Below are 16,619 nucleotides of genomic sequence, written 5' to 3'. Positions count from 1 at the left end.
TTGAATTTGGCACTGTTGTTTTGAATTTTTCTGTTGTTTTGAATCCTGCACTTTCACTGGCTGTTGTTGAGGTGGGACGCTGGCAACCCGAATATCCCAGAGAGGTTAATATGCCAACTGGTTCTGATGTCCACAACTTCTCAAGAAGTGATCAACTTAGAAATACAGCTGCTGCCACTTACAATAAAGGAAAACAACTGCCAGAAATATTGCTACCTTTTCGCTCACAGCCAGTTAGACTGGGAGAGACAGAGTGTTTGTGTGTGTGAAAGAAAGAAAGAAAGAAAGAAAGAAAGAAAGAAAGAAAGAAAGAAAGAAAGAAAGAAAGAAAGAAAGAAAGAAAGAAAGAAAGAAAGAAAGAAAGAAAGAAAGAAAGAAAGAAAGAAAGAAAGAAAGAAAGAAAGAAAGAAAGAAAGAAAGAAAGAAAGAAAGAAAGAAAGAAAGAAAGAAAGAAAGAAAGAAAGAAAGAAAGAAAGAAAGAAAGAAAGAAAGAAAGAAAGAAAGAAAGAAAGAAAGAAAGAAAGAAAGAAAGAAAAGAAAGAAAAGAAAGAAAAGAAAGGAGTCCCAGTTCATTCCCTACCCCTTCCTCTTGGCCCTACCCTTTTAAGACTGTAGCTCTATAAACATAAGCAATATGGTGTAGGCTCTACCACTACCCTGAACAGACCTATCCAGAGAGAGAAAGAGTGAGAGAGGAAGAGAAGCTGGCAGGGACAGTGGCAGTGGATCAGTCAGCACTGGGGAGCAGGCAGAGACAGCTCGGGTTTCATCAGTCTGTCTTATCTTAAACAAAGCTTCATTTAATTTTACCTCAACGCCATGGCCCCGGGCAAGCTCAGAGAACAGAAGACAAACACGGTTTTATCTCACCCCTCTCCAGAGGACAACAGAGGGGAATAGACCATTGTACTAGCAGGAGATTGTAGATGAAAGGCACACACAAAATAATAACAGGACAGGAATAATGAGCGGTACTGTTTAAAGCCTACAACTAGCCTGGTCCCAGATCCATTTGTGCTGTCTTGCCAACAAATTTGCCTCAAGGACCCATAAAGTCTGCCATGATGGATTTTCCGCGATACTGAATTTTGTGGTTCCTCTGGAAGCACTGAGACAATCTTGGTGAACATTGACATATGGCATCTATGGACCAAGGTCTCTCAGTGCAAATTTTCCAAGACTAGTATGTCAAAAAACATTCATATGGGCGTGGTCTGGCACATTAAGGCATATAAATCAGACACAGATATTTGTATTGTAGATACACATGTTCCAAACACTGTCAAAACTCAACATATGCAAGTCCACCACACGGTGGCACTAAAACCGGCATATGTTTATATAGATCTGTTTGACTCAGTGATGAAATTCGGCACACATGCTAAGGGGTATGGGTCAAGCTAATCTGTAAAGTATGGAAAAAAATCATTGGCTTATTGAGACCATATTGTTTGAGCAAGAGTCTTGAAGATGTGCATCCATAGATGCTATGGAGAAGAAGACATTTAAAGTAGTCAACATCATTGAAAATAGTCCAGAATATGCATATTGCATGACCTGTTTAATTTTGAGTTGTGATATTTGGCAAGTGTGGTAAGGAGTACAGAATTACAGTGCCTTACAAAAGTATTCACCCCTACGAGTTTTTCCTATTTTGTTGCATTACAACCTGTAATTTAAATTGATTTTTTATTTGGATTTCATTTAATGGACATACACAAATATGTCCAAATTGGTGAGGTGAAATGTTAAAAAATTATTTGTTTAAAAAAATTGTAAAAATAAAAAAAAACGGAAAAGTGCATATGTATTTACCCCCTTTCTGTCACATGATCTCAGTATAAATATATATATACACACGTATATATATATACATACACACACATACACATACACATACACACACACACACACACACACGTGTATATATTTATACTGAGATCATGTGACAGATCATGTGATACTAATTATGTGACTTCTGAAGGTAATTGGTTGCACCAGATCTTATTTAGGAGCTTCATATATATACATAAACACACACCTGTTCTGAAAGGCCCCAAAGTCTGCAACACCACTAAGCAAGGGGCACCACCAAGCAAGTGGCACTATGAAGACCAAGGAACTCTCCAAACAGGTCACGGACAAAGTTGTGGAGAAGTACAGATCAGGGTTGGGTTATAAAAAGATATCCTAAACTTTGAACATCCCACGGAGCACCATTAAATCCATTATTTTTAAAAATGGAAAGAACATGACACCACAACAAACCTGCCAAGAGAGGGCCGCCCACCAAAACTCACAGACCAGGCAAGGAGGGCATTAATCAGAGAGGCAACAAAGAGACCAAAGATTACCCTGAAGGAGCAGCAAAGCTCCACAGCAGAGATTTGAGTATCTGTCCATAGGACCACTTTAAGTCGTACACTCCACAGAGCTGGGCTTTACGGAAGTTTCCAGAAAAAAATAAGCAAACATGTTTGGTGTTCACCAAAAGGCATGTGGGAGACTCCCCAAACATATGGAAGAAGGTACTCTGGTCAAATGAGACTAAAATTGAGCTTTCTGGCCATCAAGGAACACGATGTCTGGCGCAAATCCAACACCTCTCATCACCCCGAGAACAACATCCCCACGGTGAAGCATGGTGGGGGCAGCATCATGCTGTGGGGATGTTTTTCGTCGGCAGGGACTGGGAAACTTGTCAGAATTTAAGGAATGCTGGATGGTGCTAAATACAGGGAAATTGTTGCGGGAAATCTGTTTCAGTCTTCTAGAGATTTGAGACTTGGACAGAAGTTCATCTTCCAGCAGGACAATGACCCTAAGCATACTGCTAAAGCAACACTCGAGTGGTTTAAGGGGAAACATTTACATGTCTTGGAATGGCCTAGACAAAGCCAAGACCTCAATCCAATTGAGAATCTGTGGTATAACTTAAAGATTGCTGTACACCAGCGGAACCCATCCAACTTGAAGGAGCTGGAGCAGTTTTGCCTTGAAGAATGGGCAAAAATCCCAGTGGCTAGATGTGCCAAGTTTATAGAGACATACCCCAAGAGACTTGCAGCTGTAATTGCTGCAAAAGGTGGCTCTACAAAGTATTGACTTTGGGGGGGGGGGGGGGTGTAAATAGTTATGCACGCTCAAGTTGTTTTTCTGTCTTATTTGTTTGTTTCACAAGAAAAAATATTTTGCATCTTCAAAATATGCATGTTGTGTAAATCAAATGATACAAGCCCCCCCAAAAATATATTTTAATTCCAGGTTCTAAAATAGGAAAACTGCCAAGCAAGCCACTGTAGCTCCTCCTATGTGTGAAATTTGTCCTGGCACAGTGGGCCCCCAGCATTGCTGCTTGCAGCTATATTTTTGTATACTTATTTTATAAATCCTTAGCCCCTCATATGAAGGCATAGAACGCCTTCATTGTTCCCCACTGTGTTTGGGTTAGTAATCATTTGTAGTGTGGCTCTATTTGCCTAGAGCATGCATTTATTTCACTGTTATGAATGTTTAAAGACTCCGTATGTTCTTCTGAAATATGAACACAGAAATAATAAACATTTTTAACTCTTATTATGGCGGCATGGTCATTTTTTCTGGCCTTGGACCCCTCGTTCCCTTCCCGGTCTTAACTCAGCCCCCCCCCCTCCTCTCACTGCAGCAGACATATCGTGAGCAATATGTTGGAACATAAAATTGCAATACAATTGCAGTATTGTCTCTCTACACATACACTATGCCTTTAGAAAGTATTCATACCCCTTGACTTTTTCTACATTTTGTCAGGATACAACCTGAATTTAGATTAAATTTAGATTTTTGTTCACTGGCATACACACAATAGTAATGTCAAATTTAAATTATGTTTAGACATTTTGACAAATGAATTAAAAATGTAAAACTGAAATGTATTGAGTCAATAAATATTCAAGCCCTTTGTTAGGGCAAGCCTAATTAAGTTTAGGAGTAAAAATGTGCTTAACAAGTCACATAATGAGTTGCATGGACTCACTCTGCACCTATTGGTAGATGGGCAAAGCATTTCAAAAAGCAGACATTGAATATCCCTTTGACCATGTTGAAGTTATTAATTACTTTGGATGGTGTATCAAAACACCTAGTCACTACAAAGATACAGGCGTCCTTCCTAACTCAGCTGCAGGAGAGGAAGGAAACCGCTCAGAGATATCAACATGAGGCCAATGGTGACTTTAAAACAGTTACAGAGTTTAATGGCTGTGAAAGGAGAAATTGACAGAGTGAAAAGAAGGAAGCCTGTGCAGAATAAAAATATTCCAAAACATGCATCCTGTTTGCCACAAGCACTACAGTAATACTGCAAAAAATGTGGCAAAGCAATAAACTTTTTTGTGCTGATTACAAAGGGTTATGTTTGGGGCAAATACAATACAATACATTACTCAATACCACTCTCCATATTTTCAAGCATAGTGGTGCCTGCATCATGTTATGGTATGCTTGTAATCGTTAAGTACTGGGGAGTTTTTCAAGATAAAAAATAAAGAAAATGGAGCTGAGTACAGGCAAAAATCCTAGAGGAAAACCTGGTTCAGTCTGCTTTCCACCAAACATTGGGAGAATAAATCACCTTTCAGCAGGACAATAACCTAAAACACAAGGCCAAACCTACACAAAAGTTGCTTACCAAGAAGCCAGGGCATGTTCCTGAGTGGCCGAGTTACAGTTTTGACTTAAATCTACTAGAAGAGTTATGGCAACATCTGAAAATGGTTGTCTAGCAACAATCAACAACCAATTTGACAGAGCTTGAAGAATTTTGAAAAGAATGGGCAAATGATACACAATCCAGGTGTGGAAAGCTCTATAGAGACTTACCCAGAAAGACTCACAGCTGTAAGCATAGCTAAAGGTGCTTCTACAATGTATTGACTCAGGGGTTTGAAAACTTACAGTACCAGTCAAAAGTTTGGACACACCTACTCATTCAAGATTTTCTTAATTTTTACTATTTTCTTCATTGTAGAATAATAATCAAGACATTAAAACTATGAAATAACACATATTGTGGTAACCCCCCCAAAAATTCAACAAATCAAAATATATGTTATATTTGAGATTCTTCAAAGTAGCCATTCTTTGCCTTGATGACAGCTTTGTACACTCTTGAAATTCTCTCAACCAGCTCCATGAGGTAGTCACCTGGAATGCATTTCAATTAACAGGTGTGCCTTGTAAAAAGTTTTTGTGGAATTTCTTTCCTTCTTAATGCATTTGAGCCAATCAGTTGTGTTGTGACAAGGTAGGGGTGATATACAGAAGGTAGCCCTATTTGGTAAAAGTCCCTATCATGGCAAGAACAGCTCAAATAATCAAAGAGAAACAACAGTCCATCATTACTTTCAGACATGAAGGTCAGTCGATGCGGAAAATTTCAAGGACTTTGAAAGTTTATTCAAGTGCTTTCGCAAAAACCATCAAGCACTACAATGAAACTGGCTCTAATGAGGACCGCCACAGAAAAGGAAGACCCAGAGTTACCTCTGCTGCAGAGGATAACTTCATTAGAGTTACCAGCCTCAAAAATTGCATCCCAAATAAATGCTTCACTAAGTTCAAGTAACAGGAATATCTCAACATCAACTGCTCAGAGGAGACTGTGTGAATCAGGCCTTCATGGTCGAATTTCTGCAAAGAAACCACTACTAAAGGACACCAATAATAAAAAGAGATTTACTTGGGCCAAGAAACACGAGCAATGGACATCAGACTGGTGGAAATCTGTTCTTTGGTCTGATGAGTCAAAATGTGAGATTTTTGGTTCCAACCGCCATGTCTTTGTGAGACGCAGAGTAGGTAAACGGGTGATCTCTGCATGTGTGGTTCCCACTGAAGTATGGAGGAGGTGGTATGATGGTGCTTTGCTGGTGACACTGTCTGTGATTTATTTAGAATTCAAGGCACACTTAACCAGCATGGCTACCACAGCATTCTGCAGCGATATGCCATCCCATCTGGTTTGCGCTTAGTGGGACTATCATTTGTTTTTCAACAGGACAATGACCCAAAACACACCTTAAGGCTGTGTAAGGGCTATTTGACCAAGAAGGAGAGTGATGGAGTGCTGCATCAGATGACATGGCCTCCACAATCACCTGACCTCAACCCATTTGAGATGGTTTGGGAAGAGTTGGACCGCAGATTGAAGGAAAAGCAGCCAACAAGTGCTCAATATATGTGGGAACTCCTTCAAGACTGTTGGAAAAGCATTCCAGGTGAACCTGGTTGAGAGAATTCCAAAAGTGTGCAAAGCTGTCATCAAGGCAAAGGGTGGCTACTTTGAAGAATCTCATATGTTTTGATTTGTTGTAACACTTTTTTAGTTACTACATGATTCCGTATGTATTATTACATAGTTTTGATGTTTTCAATTTTATTCTACAATGTAGAAAATAGTAACAATAAAAGAAAACCCTTGAATGAGTAGATGTGTCCAAACTTTTGACTAGTACTGTAGTATTGGTTTCAGGTTAGGAGTCTATTTTGACAGAATTCATTTAAATATTTCATGACTTCTACTTGAACATAAAGCCTTTATTTGAGACACTTCAGTCAATTTCAAAGTAAAGTGAGTTCAATTTAGCTAGTGCACAAAACTTTTGGCAAGCAAGATGGAGGCTTCTGTCACTTGTCACTTGACATACTGTAATCTCGGTTACCCAAAGGTAAAATTATCTTGCCAAAGTTTGTTATTTCCTGTTTTACTACTGGGGGGGAATGCCGTTAACAATAGAGGGAAATAGTAATGGAGTCCTTTTTTTGGGCACCAACTCCGTCATGGTTCATTGGACAAAGCCTACAGGGACAATAATGGCATTTTTTGAAAAACTTCGAAAATAAGGTCTGTGGTAAACACAGGCATAGGAGATCGTATACGTTTTGTTCCATGAGATAATCTTCATCAGCTAACTTCACTGTGAATTTTGAAGAATTTATGTAATAATAAAAAATATCAAATCAAATGTATTTATATAGCCCTTCTTACATCAGCTGATATCTCAAAGTACTGTACATCAATTCAGCCTAAAACCCCAAACAGCAAGCAATGCAGGTGTAGAAGCACAGTGGCTAGGAAAAACTCCCTAGAAAGGCCAAAACCTAGGAAGAAACCTAGAGAGGAACCAGGCTATGAGGGGTGGCCAGTCCTCTTCTGGCTGTGCCAGGTGGAGATTATAACAGAACATGGCCAATATGTTCAAATGTTCATAAATGACCAGCATGGTCAAATAATAATAATCACAGTAGTTGTCGAGGGTGCAGCAAGTCAGCACCTCAGGAGTAAATGTCAGTTGGCTTTTCATAGCCGATCATTAAGAGTATCTCTACCGCTCCTGCTGTCTCTAGAGAGTTGAAAACAGCAGGTCTGGGACAGGTAGCACGTCCGGTGAACAAAAACAAATAGCTCATAAAGGCTTCATAATTCATAAAGGTCATGTTAACTGAATTATATTATCTTAGAACAAAATGTATAAGATCTCCTAAGCCTGATCTCATAACTTAATTTTGGTGTTTAACCCAAAACTCTATTATTTCCCCATTAAGTTTCCACATTAATGGCTAAATGAACCAGAGGTAAGTAATTTCAAGTTTTTGGGACTACAAGCTGGAGAGTTATATTATGTTTACCTTTGTTCAAAGGAAGGAAGCAAAGTCTCCTCCCTTGCAAATACAAACTCTAGGCCAAACCCTTCCCATCCACTAATTTCACCCATGTTTATCAAAAAGCACATTTTTGTTTTCATTCATTGTTATGATACAGACTATTTTTACTTTTGGTTATGGAATCTGTTTATCATCCACATCACAGGAGGCTGCTGAGGGGAGGACTGCTCATAATAATGGCTGGAATGGCGCGAATTGAATGGCATCAAACACATGGAAACCATGTGTTTTTGTGTTGGATGTATTTGATAGCGTTCCACTACAGCCATTATCACGAGCCCATCCTCCTCAATAAAAGGTTCCACCAACCTTCTGTGATCCACACATGCGTTTGAAAATCACCGCACCAGTTCACTTAGAACCCCACTGAAGAAGACGCATCGCCTTCGCCCAATCCTTATTAGTCCAAATAATCAATGACGAAATCCCCAAACCAGGAACTACTGCTGCTCGTAATCACATAATTCTACTTGAGTTTTGAAAGAGTTTCGTTGTTTCACCTGTCCACGAGAGATTAGACATATTGCAATCTGAATGAACAGAGAATCGATAGTTCAGTCACATGAATACAAATAAGATTGGTTTACCCCAAGAAGGCACATTCTTAACTCTCTCTGCGCCATATCGATCTCCAAATTAATAGAACGTTAATGAACATTCCAACCACGTGACTGATTGCTAGCTAGCAGATGTTTCAGTTACTGGCAAATAACTTAACTTCATCAAATAACATGCCACTCGAAACAAATACAAAGTAAGTCCTCAACTTGGGAACGTTAAAACTCATTGATAATTTGCCATATGTTGATTAATGTAGCTAAGAAGGTATAAAATAGTACCGCATCGACTCCATCTTGAACTACGATCCAATGTGTCACGTGACAGTTATGTTTATTTTTGGTTTGGAAATATAGCAATGAAGCCATTATGTTCGTTGCAATAATCATGAAGTAGATTCCGTCACAAATTAAATTATTGTTGATGAACACACACAAAAAAACATCAGGAAGTACTTTCAGGAAGTAGTTTTGCTTACGTTGAGTGACAGCCCACACGGTAGCTCGTCGAGCAGATAATCAAGATGGCAGGTAATGTGGCTGTCATAATAACATCTATTCGAAACTTGAACAAAATAGTTGTTGTAAAAATAAGTATTTTCTGAAAAGTTTCATGTATTGGCATGTCATTTCTGGTTGTGTGTGTTGTTTTCGATCAATTACAATACCTTGGCAGCAAGCTGGGTTTTTAAGCGAAAATGCTAGCTCGTTAGCTATAGCTAACTGTTAGCTAATGTCGGCTAACTCTGCTTTCTAGCTAGCCAGTTCTAGTATTTCTTACTATATGCTTGTTGTTGACAACACTGACACTGCAAATGTTGTTTCTAGGTATTGGTTGTAGCTATAATGTATGTTGTATTAGGTCTAGCTACTAGCTAGGTAGGTAGCCGATGTTAGCTAACCTTAGTTAAATATGTCAGGTAGATTTGCTTTCAAGCCTAAGCAAGTTAGCTACGTTAGCCGGTTGACCTAGCAAGCTAGCCTCTACGCCGATATCTTTGCATACCAAATCCAGCTCAAAACCAAAACAAAGACCTATAGTAACGTTAGCTAGCAAGTTACCTTGTGATTTGGCAACCTTATATACAGTAGCTTGCTAGCAATGTTAACGTTTGTTCGATAATTTCCTTGGCTGAAACAGCATAAACAAGAGTTGTTATGGGACGGATTTGTTTTTAGTTTAGTTATATAATTAGCCCAGAAATGTCCCTATGTTATATTTTGGCAGCTAGCCACTGCACTCTGTGGTCTTACTTATTACCACTGGATTAGGCTAAAGTTAGCTAGCTAGATGTCTCCCTGGCTTCAACCAAATCAAATGTATTAACTAGCTAACGTTAGATCATTGAGGCACTTGGCCATTTTCTCCTACATAGTAACAGTTGACGTATTAGCCAACCCTCTGATCCCCAGGGAGCGATGTAACTATATAATGACTGACGGTATGTTGATAACATATTTGTAAAAGCAGTACTCTACACCATTCCATTTTGCAGGTCTGTCTTTATATTTTGAAGATGGTCATGATGATTTGGATGACTGTGAGTATTCCCCCTCCATCTTTATGTTTCAAACGCCATGTTCAATTCTTGTGTAGTTCATGTAGAAAGAGTTACTGAGACTAGGAAACATATGCAGGCTGTTCTGACACCTTCCACAGTTTGAAGCTTTTAGGGAGCCTGCAGTTTCTGGTTGACCCTGTTCATCCACATGAAGTGTAACACTTAACAGTCACCCCCTAACATTATATGTCAGATGCCTCCCCCTGGGTTCAGGCAAGCTATTATTAGCAAAATAGACCATATATTCCTCTTGTTTAGGGCAATTAAACAACATACTAGACCCCCTTACGCAGGCTTTCACATAGCCTACCAATTTTGTAACTGAAATAGACGGCGGTCACTTTTTGCTTACTCAGGTTAAAAGTCTTACTACTTGTGCCCGGATCACTTCAAAGCTCACTTATACCAATATGATAATTGCAACACGGAGCTTATTTTGACAGCAGTGGTTCCTTGTTGAAATGAATGTGCTTACTTACCTGATCTCCTCACTCACTAACTTAATCTCGAACAATTCTGATTGATTGATTCTGAATTTGTGATTTTCACCCTGGACAGTTGGGTTCGATGACTATGGATCAGAGTGTGACGGAATTCGGATCACAGCTTTCCTGGATGCAGGGCAGGACAATCTCACCCCCCTGGGGAGACTAGAAAAATATGCCTTCAGTGAAAACGTCTTCAACAGGTAAGACTGAATATGATGACGCACTTGGATACATGCCACAGGGAAGCAATAGGAAATATTTAGAGATAATGTGATGTTCAAGATGACTGCCATTTGTTTTTGCAATGTTTGACCGCAATACAGTGTTGACTGAAAAGTTCTGGTTCTATGTGTTCTTGTGAATTCAACAGACCTGCGTTCATGGCTTGGCATGGCGAGAATGTAACAAATTATGTCGGGCTGAGTGAAGGCCGGGCATTCGGTACTGCCAGGTCTCTCACTCACACTGCATCAAGACATGAACTTGTTAGGGACCACTCTTGTTAAGACGGGCCTGGTTTGACCTAAGTGTTTCTGATGTGGGTTCTTGCTTTCTGCCCATTGAAAGATAAAAGCTTGCCAGATGCCCTCAGTGGTTTTAAAGACCTCAGTGTGTGCTTTTGGCATAGCTTGTGCACATCGCCTCTGCAAACCTTTAACAGCACCCCATCAACAGCCCTCCATTGCCCCCAGTTGAATTCAACTCATGGAAAGGCTGTTTTCATGCTCTGCTTGTTGAGTTCAAGTCCTCAGTCGGGTGATTTCCAAGTTTGTCAGTTATGGGCCATTATGCTGCTTTGGCTAGATGTTGGCACAGACATTAACTTGGGGCTTGTGTTGCTTTCTAGGCAGATCGTGGCACGCGGGCTGCTTGATGTGCTTCGAGAGTTCAGTGACAATGAGAATGACTTTATTAGTGTCATGGAGACAGTTGCCCGAATGTCAGAAGATGGAGGTAGATGTTATTTTTTTTATCTGTCCCTCATATTATCTCATTATTTTACAATTATGTAATTTGTTTGTGAGATTGGGGTCAATTCCATTCCAATTGCGGTCACTGGAATTGGACATGGAAGGTTAGCTATCAATTGGAGTGCAATTGAATCATTGAATTGACATTTACATGTCTGAATTGATCCCCAAATTGACATTTATGTGCAATTGGCCCCAAACCCCTAATACAATTTATTTTGTATTGGTTAGGACTTTTTTTATGCATGTTTGTGACCATCATCTCCCTATGTGTGTGTCTGTGTCATCTTCGTGCATGTGCATGTCCTCAGAGCCCACAGTGCGCGCCGAGCTGATGGAGCAGGTGCCCAACATCGCCATGTTCCTGCACGAGAGCCAGCCCAACTTCCCAGCAGCCTTCTCCAGATACCTAGTGCCCATCGTGGTGCGCTATCTCACAGACCCCAATAACCAGGTAGGAACAAATGACTCCCACTCTAACTGCAAACGATGGACCACAACGAAATGTTGATATTATCTTAGGCAGTTAAGACATTTCTGGATCCCTGTTCCTGTCATTTGTGTTTTTGGATTATAAAGGTTGATTGTTAGGGCTAGATGTAATTCAACAAGTTAAACGCAACATGCAAGAATATCAAAGATTTTACAGAATTACAGTTCATATGAGGAAATCAGTCAAAATGAAATACATTCATAAGGCCTTAATCTATGGATTTCACATGACTGGGAATACAGATCTGCCTCTGCAAATAATACCTTTTTTGCACTATTGGTTTGAGCCTGTAAGTAAGCATTCCACTGTAAGGTCTACTACACCTGTTGTATTCGGCGCACGTGACAAATTAACTTTGAGTTGATCTGTTGGTCACAAATACCCTAAAAGTAAAGGGTCTCAGGATCTCGTCACGGTATTTCAATTTATTCAAATTGACATCGATAAAATGCATTTGTTCATTTTCCATAGCTTATGCCTGCCCTTATCATAACCACACAGCCACCATGGAGCACTCTGTTCACAACGTTGGACATACTGCCAAATAATCTAAAATGATGTTGGAGGAGGGTTATGGTAGAGAAATGAATGTTCAGTACTCTGGCAACAGCTCTGGTGGTCATTCCTGCAGTCAGCATGTCAATTGCACACTCCCTCAAAACTTGAGACATCTTTGGCATTTGCACATTTTAGAGTGGCCGTTTATTGTCCCCAGCACAAGGGTAATGATCATGCTGTTTAATCAGCTTCTTGATATGCCACACCTGTCAGGTGGATGGATTAACTTGGCAAAGGAGTAATGTTCACTAACAGGGATGTAAACACATTTTTGCACAACATTTGAGCGAAATAAGCTTTTTGTGTGTATGGAGAATTTCTGTCATCTTTTCGTTCAGCTCATGAAACATGGGACCAACACTTTATATTTTTTTCAGTGTAGTTAATGTTCGTTTTAACTTGTTAGCATTTAGCTAACAGTGTCTGTAATTTTTCTATTAGTTTGTGCTAATTTTGTTAGCATAGAGGCCCAATGGTTCTTTTAGCTCCCCTTGTGTGCTATTCCGGTAATAACGTAAATTATGGAATAAGAGAACGAAGGAATGACAATATGAAAATCTGCATACAGTCCAAGCCTAGAAACAAATGTGTGCAGTACAATAACCGCTAGTCCGGAACTGTCTGGATTTCCAGGCTCAACAAACACTTTATTGTAAAGATGTCTGTACTGACAGATGTCGTCTTTTCCCTAAGGTGCGGAAGACCAGTCAGGCGGCCCTGCTAGTGCTGTTAGAGCAGGGGCTCATCTGCAAGGGCGACATGGAGACCAAAGTGTGTCCTGTTTTACTAGACCTCACCGAACCCAGCAGCGACGATGACTACAAGATAGAGGCCGTCGCGGTAAGATTGCTTTAGGTTTATTGATTCAAGCTCACATTTTGATTTAGTTCACTGAAACTGAAGAAATTAAGAATTTACTTTAATTAAATGTAATGTAAAATGCACTCGGAGCGCAACCAGAACCACTAATCTTGCCAGTATCCATTGATCATTGTTTGTAATCCCTGTTTGTCTTTATGTCCTGTAGTCTGTTACCATGTTTTTCTTTAAGTGTGTGTTTTTCCCCCTAACTTTGATATAGATGAAAGATTAGTGGTTCTGAGCCATAATACCAAGAACAAATGTCAAAACAAAAAGGATATAGGCTGATCTCAAGAAAGAGGATAGTTGTTAGTGGACCCTAGCCAAAATATTTAGGTCAATATGAGATCAATACAGCTGCAGGGGATGGGCAGTGGCTAGACAAGTCTGCATTAATCCATGGTCACTAGCAGTACCATATGTGTTATAGAGGCTTTTATTTTTTTTGTAACCTTGACAAGTGCAATAGTGTTGTTTTTTTTAGAACCAAGCAATGTGCGTCCTTTATGCTTAGAACCATAGGGTGAAGTTGACACTAGATGCTGATCTTTGGTCAGTTTTAGTAATTTCCCACTAATGGTTAAGGTTAGGATTGGGGAAGGGAGATCTGTACCTAGGGAAAACTTCATCCTCGAGCCCCTGTGGATTCCGTTACAATAGCATTGATTCCCGTGTCCTCTTCTCTCTCCTTGTTGTGTAGATCATGTGCAAGCTGGTAACCATGCTGAGCAAAGACACAGTGGAGCACCTGCTGCTGCTGCGCTTCTGTGAGCTCTGCAGTGATGCCAGGCTCTTCCAAGTCCGCAAGGTGAACACACACACACTTCTCTGTATCCAACTTGAACCCGCAGAAAACATGCTCCCCACATTACATCACACTTTTGACAATAAACATTGCACACTGTTTATGGTAGTCGCTAAAGGATTGCGTTTCCCATCTCGATTCATCCAACATTTTTCACAAACTGAATCATTGCAGTTGCCCAAGAATGTGTTTTGTGATTCAGTATGAAGGCCTACAGTAATGTTGTTTTCTGTTTGGAATTTTAATCCTCTCGTGAAGTTGGTGCCAGTTGGGAAGTTGTATTTGGGTGTAGGAAAGGGATAATTTTATTTGAACCCCTGTGGATTTCCCTGAGTTTGTGATGCCTGTAATGTGCCTCAAAGACTGTCCCCCAATGATGCCCACTTTGTACTGTTGTATTGGAATAAATAGTCTGTAAGACTGACATGCATAAACATTTTATTGGATAAAACATTCAGCAAAAAATGTCTTGTACTCCAGAATTAGTGAGCCACAAAAAGGTTACATGAACAACTTTTTTTTATTATTACTCTTTTCCTTCAGGTTTGTGCAGCCAATTTCGGGGAGTTCTGTTCCATTGTGGGTCAGGATGCCACAGAGAAACTACTGGTGAGAAACATTTGAAAAAAAATTCACTAGAATGTTTGTTTATTTCCTCCTCACAATCTCAAAGATATGTACATGTCTATCATTACACAACACACTGTTGTGGTATTGGTCGTAAATTACTGGTGGTTTTACCGCCATTGTGTTTTTCACATTCCTTAAAGGAAAATTCCACCCAAAAAACTATCTTGGTATTTGTTTCATTAGCCCATTGTTGACCATAGTCCCAAAATGTTTTTCTTACGTTAACAATAGGCTAATGAAACCAATACCAAGAGTTTTCCTTTAACATATGTTCATTGGGACACATCATAGCAAAAAGTTAACAGCTAAAATATATTTGAATTTCACTCTGTTGTAGTTAGGGAAGTGGGGTATATTCATTAAGAGCCTAATGGAAGCCAACTGGATGAAACGGGGAGGGATCTACCTGAATTTGACCGATGAGAAACTTGTTTGCTACAGTCTCCACTAATGAATACATCCCTGGTACTCATTATCTTTTGTCACCAGATGTCCAAGTTCTTTGACCTGTGCTCGGATAGCCTGTGGGGCATCCGGAAGGCGTGTGCAGAGTGCTTCATGATCGTCTCCAACTCCACCTCCCCAGGAGTGCGACGCACTAAACTGTCCCCCCTCTTCATCAGCCTCATCAGTGACCAGTCTCGCTGGGTAAGAGCCTACGCCAGACGCACACATATAAACACCATACTATTCTGGTGATGTTTGTATGAAACATATTTTCTGCGAGAATGGCCTTAAATTACAATGATAAGTAATTATCTTGATAATGAATTGATGGTGAACATCATAGAGATGTATATTAATTATGTGTGTGATACTATGTTTTATTCAATGATGTGGTAAACATACTCTCTTGACCCTCCAGGTGCGCCAGGCTGCCTTTCAGTCTCTGGGACGCTTCATCTCCACCTTTGCCAACCCCTCCAGCACAGGCCTCTACTTCAAAGAGGACGGCACACTACTGGAGGTCCCCAGGTGTCCCTTTGACAGGTTAGGGTTAGGGTTTGACTCAGGGGCCGAAAACAATATTCAAAATGGACCATATTAGTAAAATGTAACACAACTTTTTATGTATAAAACAATGTTTGTAATTGAAAAGGGAAATTAAGGGGGCTCTCTGGTTGGCGCTCTGTTGCAGAGATTCCCCCCTCAGTATCGAGTCCTCCATGCGCTGCTCCTTCAACGGCCCCACAGAGAGACCCTCGCACCCACCCATCAAACAAGATGGCCGCTCCACCCCAACTCTAGAATGCATGTCCGGGGGAGACCGCGGTAGCGACTCCACACACACTCCTCCCCGAGGCCGACACGAAGTCCAGGAACGCAACAACAACCCTCCCACAAACAACGAGGAGACGGAACAAACGGACGAGAATTTTAACTCTTTCCACTACTGGAGGCCTCCGTTACCGGATATCAGCGAGGAGCTGGAGATGTTGAAGGACCAGGTTCCTCTGCAGAACCAGGCGGCGGGAATTAAAGAGGGAGAGAAGGAGGAGATGGTGGTGCTAGAGGACGGGGAGATAGAGGCAAAGGAGGAGATGGCTAGTCTGAAGCCAGTCACCAGCTCTCAGATCCAGAAGGTGTTGGACTGCCTCCAGCCCCACATGGATGACCCCGATGCACAAGGTGAGGGTTGAGGAAAGCATCTCTTCAAAGGTTTTTAATAAAGTAATTTTTTCATTATAATTGGTGCAATAATTAAGAACAAAGTGTTGAATGGTGACACAATGGGCTGGATATCATCCACCATCACAGCATTATTTGGCTCAGTGATCTTAGTGGAACTGACAGCAATTTAGCAACATAAAATCATATACACCCCCAGGAAGAATGACGCCTTTAAATAATTTGAAGCAAGCACTTCAATATTGAAATTTTCAGGTTTTCATACTATCATCGATTGTTTGGAAATGACGTAGAGTAAGGCATTTTTGAAATTTCTATAGCAATAGAGTGGGAGAGCGGCTGTGCGTTTGGACAGTTGATA

The 16,619-nt window shown here is 40.4% G+C and overlaps 1 protein-coding gene across 1 annotated transcript in view; it reads left to right on the top strand.

Moving 5' to 3' along the window:
* The first annotated feature begins 8,640 nt into the window (after positions 1 to 8,640).
* LOC110493882 (serine/threonine-protein phosphatase 4 regulatory subunit 1) overlaps positions 8,641 to 16,619 on the top strand; it is a 48,447-nt gene continuing 40,468 nt past the window's right edge. The window contains exons 1-11 of the mRNA XM_021568443.2: positions 8,641 to 8,792; positions 9,758 to 9,802; positions 10,382 to 10,511; positions 11,159 to 11,265; positions 11,594 to 11,736; positions 13,027 to 13,173; positions 13,895 to 14,002; positions 14,543 to 14,608; positions 15,119 to 15,277; positions 15,495 to 15,619; positions 15,768 to 16,258. Of these exons, the coding sequence (XP_021424118.2) occupies positions 8,786 to 8,792; positions 9,758 to 9,802; positions 10,382 to 10,511; positions 11,159 to 11,265; positions 11,594 to 11,736; positions 13,027 to 13,173; positions 13,895 to 14,002; positions 14,543 to 14,608; positions 15,119 to 15,277; positions 15,495 to 15,619; positions 15,768 to 16,258 (1,528 nt within the window). The 5' untranslated portion in view covers positions 8,641 to 8,785. The remainder of the gene's footprint in view (positions 8,793 to 9,757; positions 9,803 to 10,381; positions 10,512 to 11,158; positions 11,266 to 11,593; positions 11,737 to 13,026; positions 13,174 to 13,894; positions 14,003 to 14,542; positions 14,609 to 15,118; positions 15,278 to 15,494; positions 15,620 to 15,767; positions 16,259 to 16,619) is intronic.

The sequence above is a fragment of the Oncorhynchus mykiss genome, chromosome 17 (assembly GCF_013265735.2).
Source record: "Oncorhynchus mykiss isolate Arlee chromosome 17, USDA_OmykA_1.1, whole genome shotgun sequence".
Taxonomy (NCBI): Eukaryota; Metazoa; Chordata; class Actinopteri; order Salmoniformes; family Salmonidae; genus Oncorhynchus; species Oncorhynchus mykiss.
The sequence above is the reverse complement of the archived record's forward strand: the minus strand, read 5'-3'. Positions and strand labels throughout refer to the sequence as shown.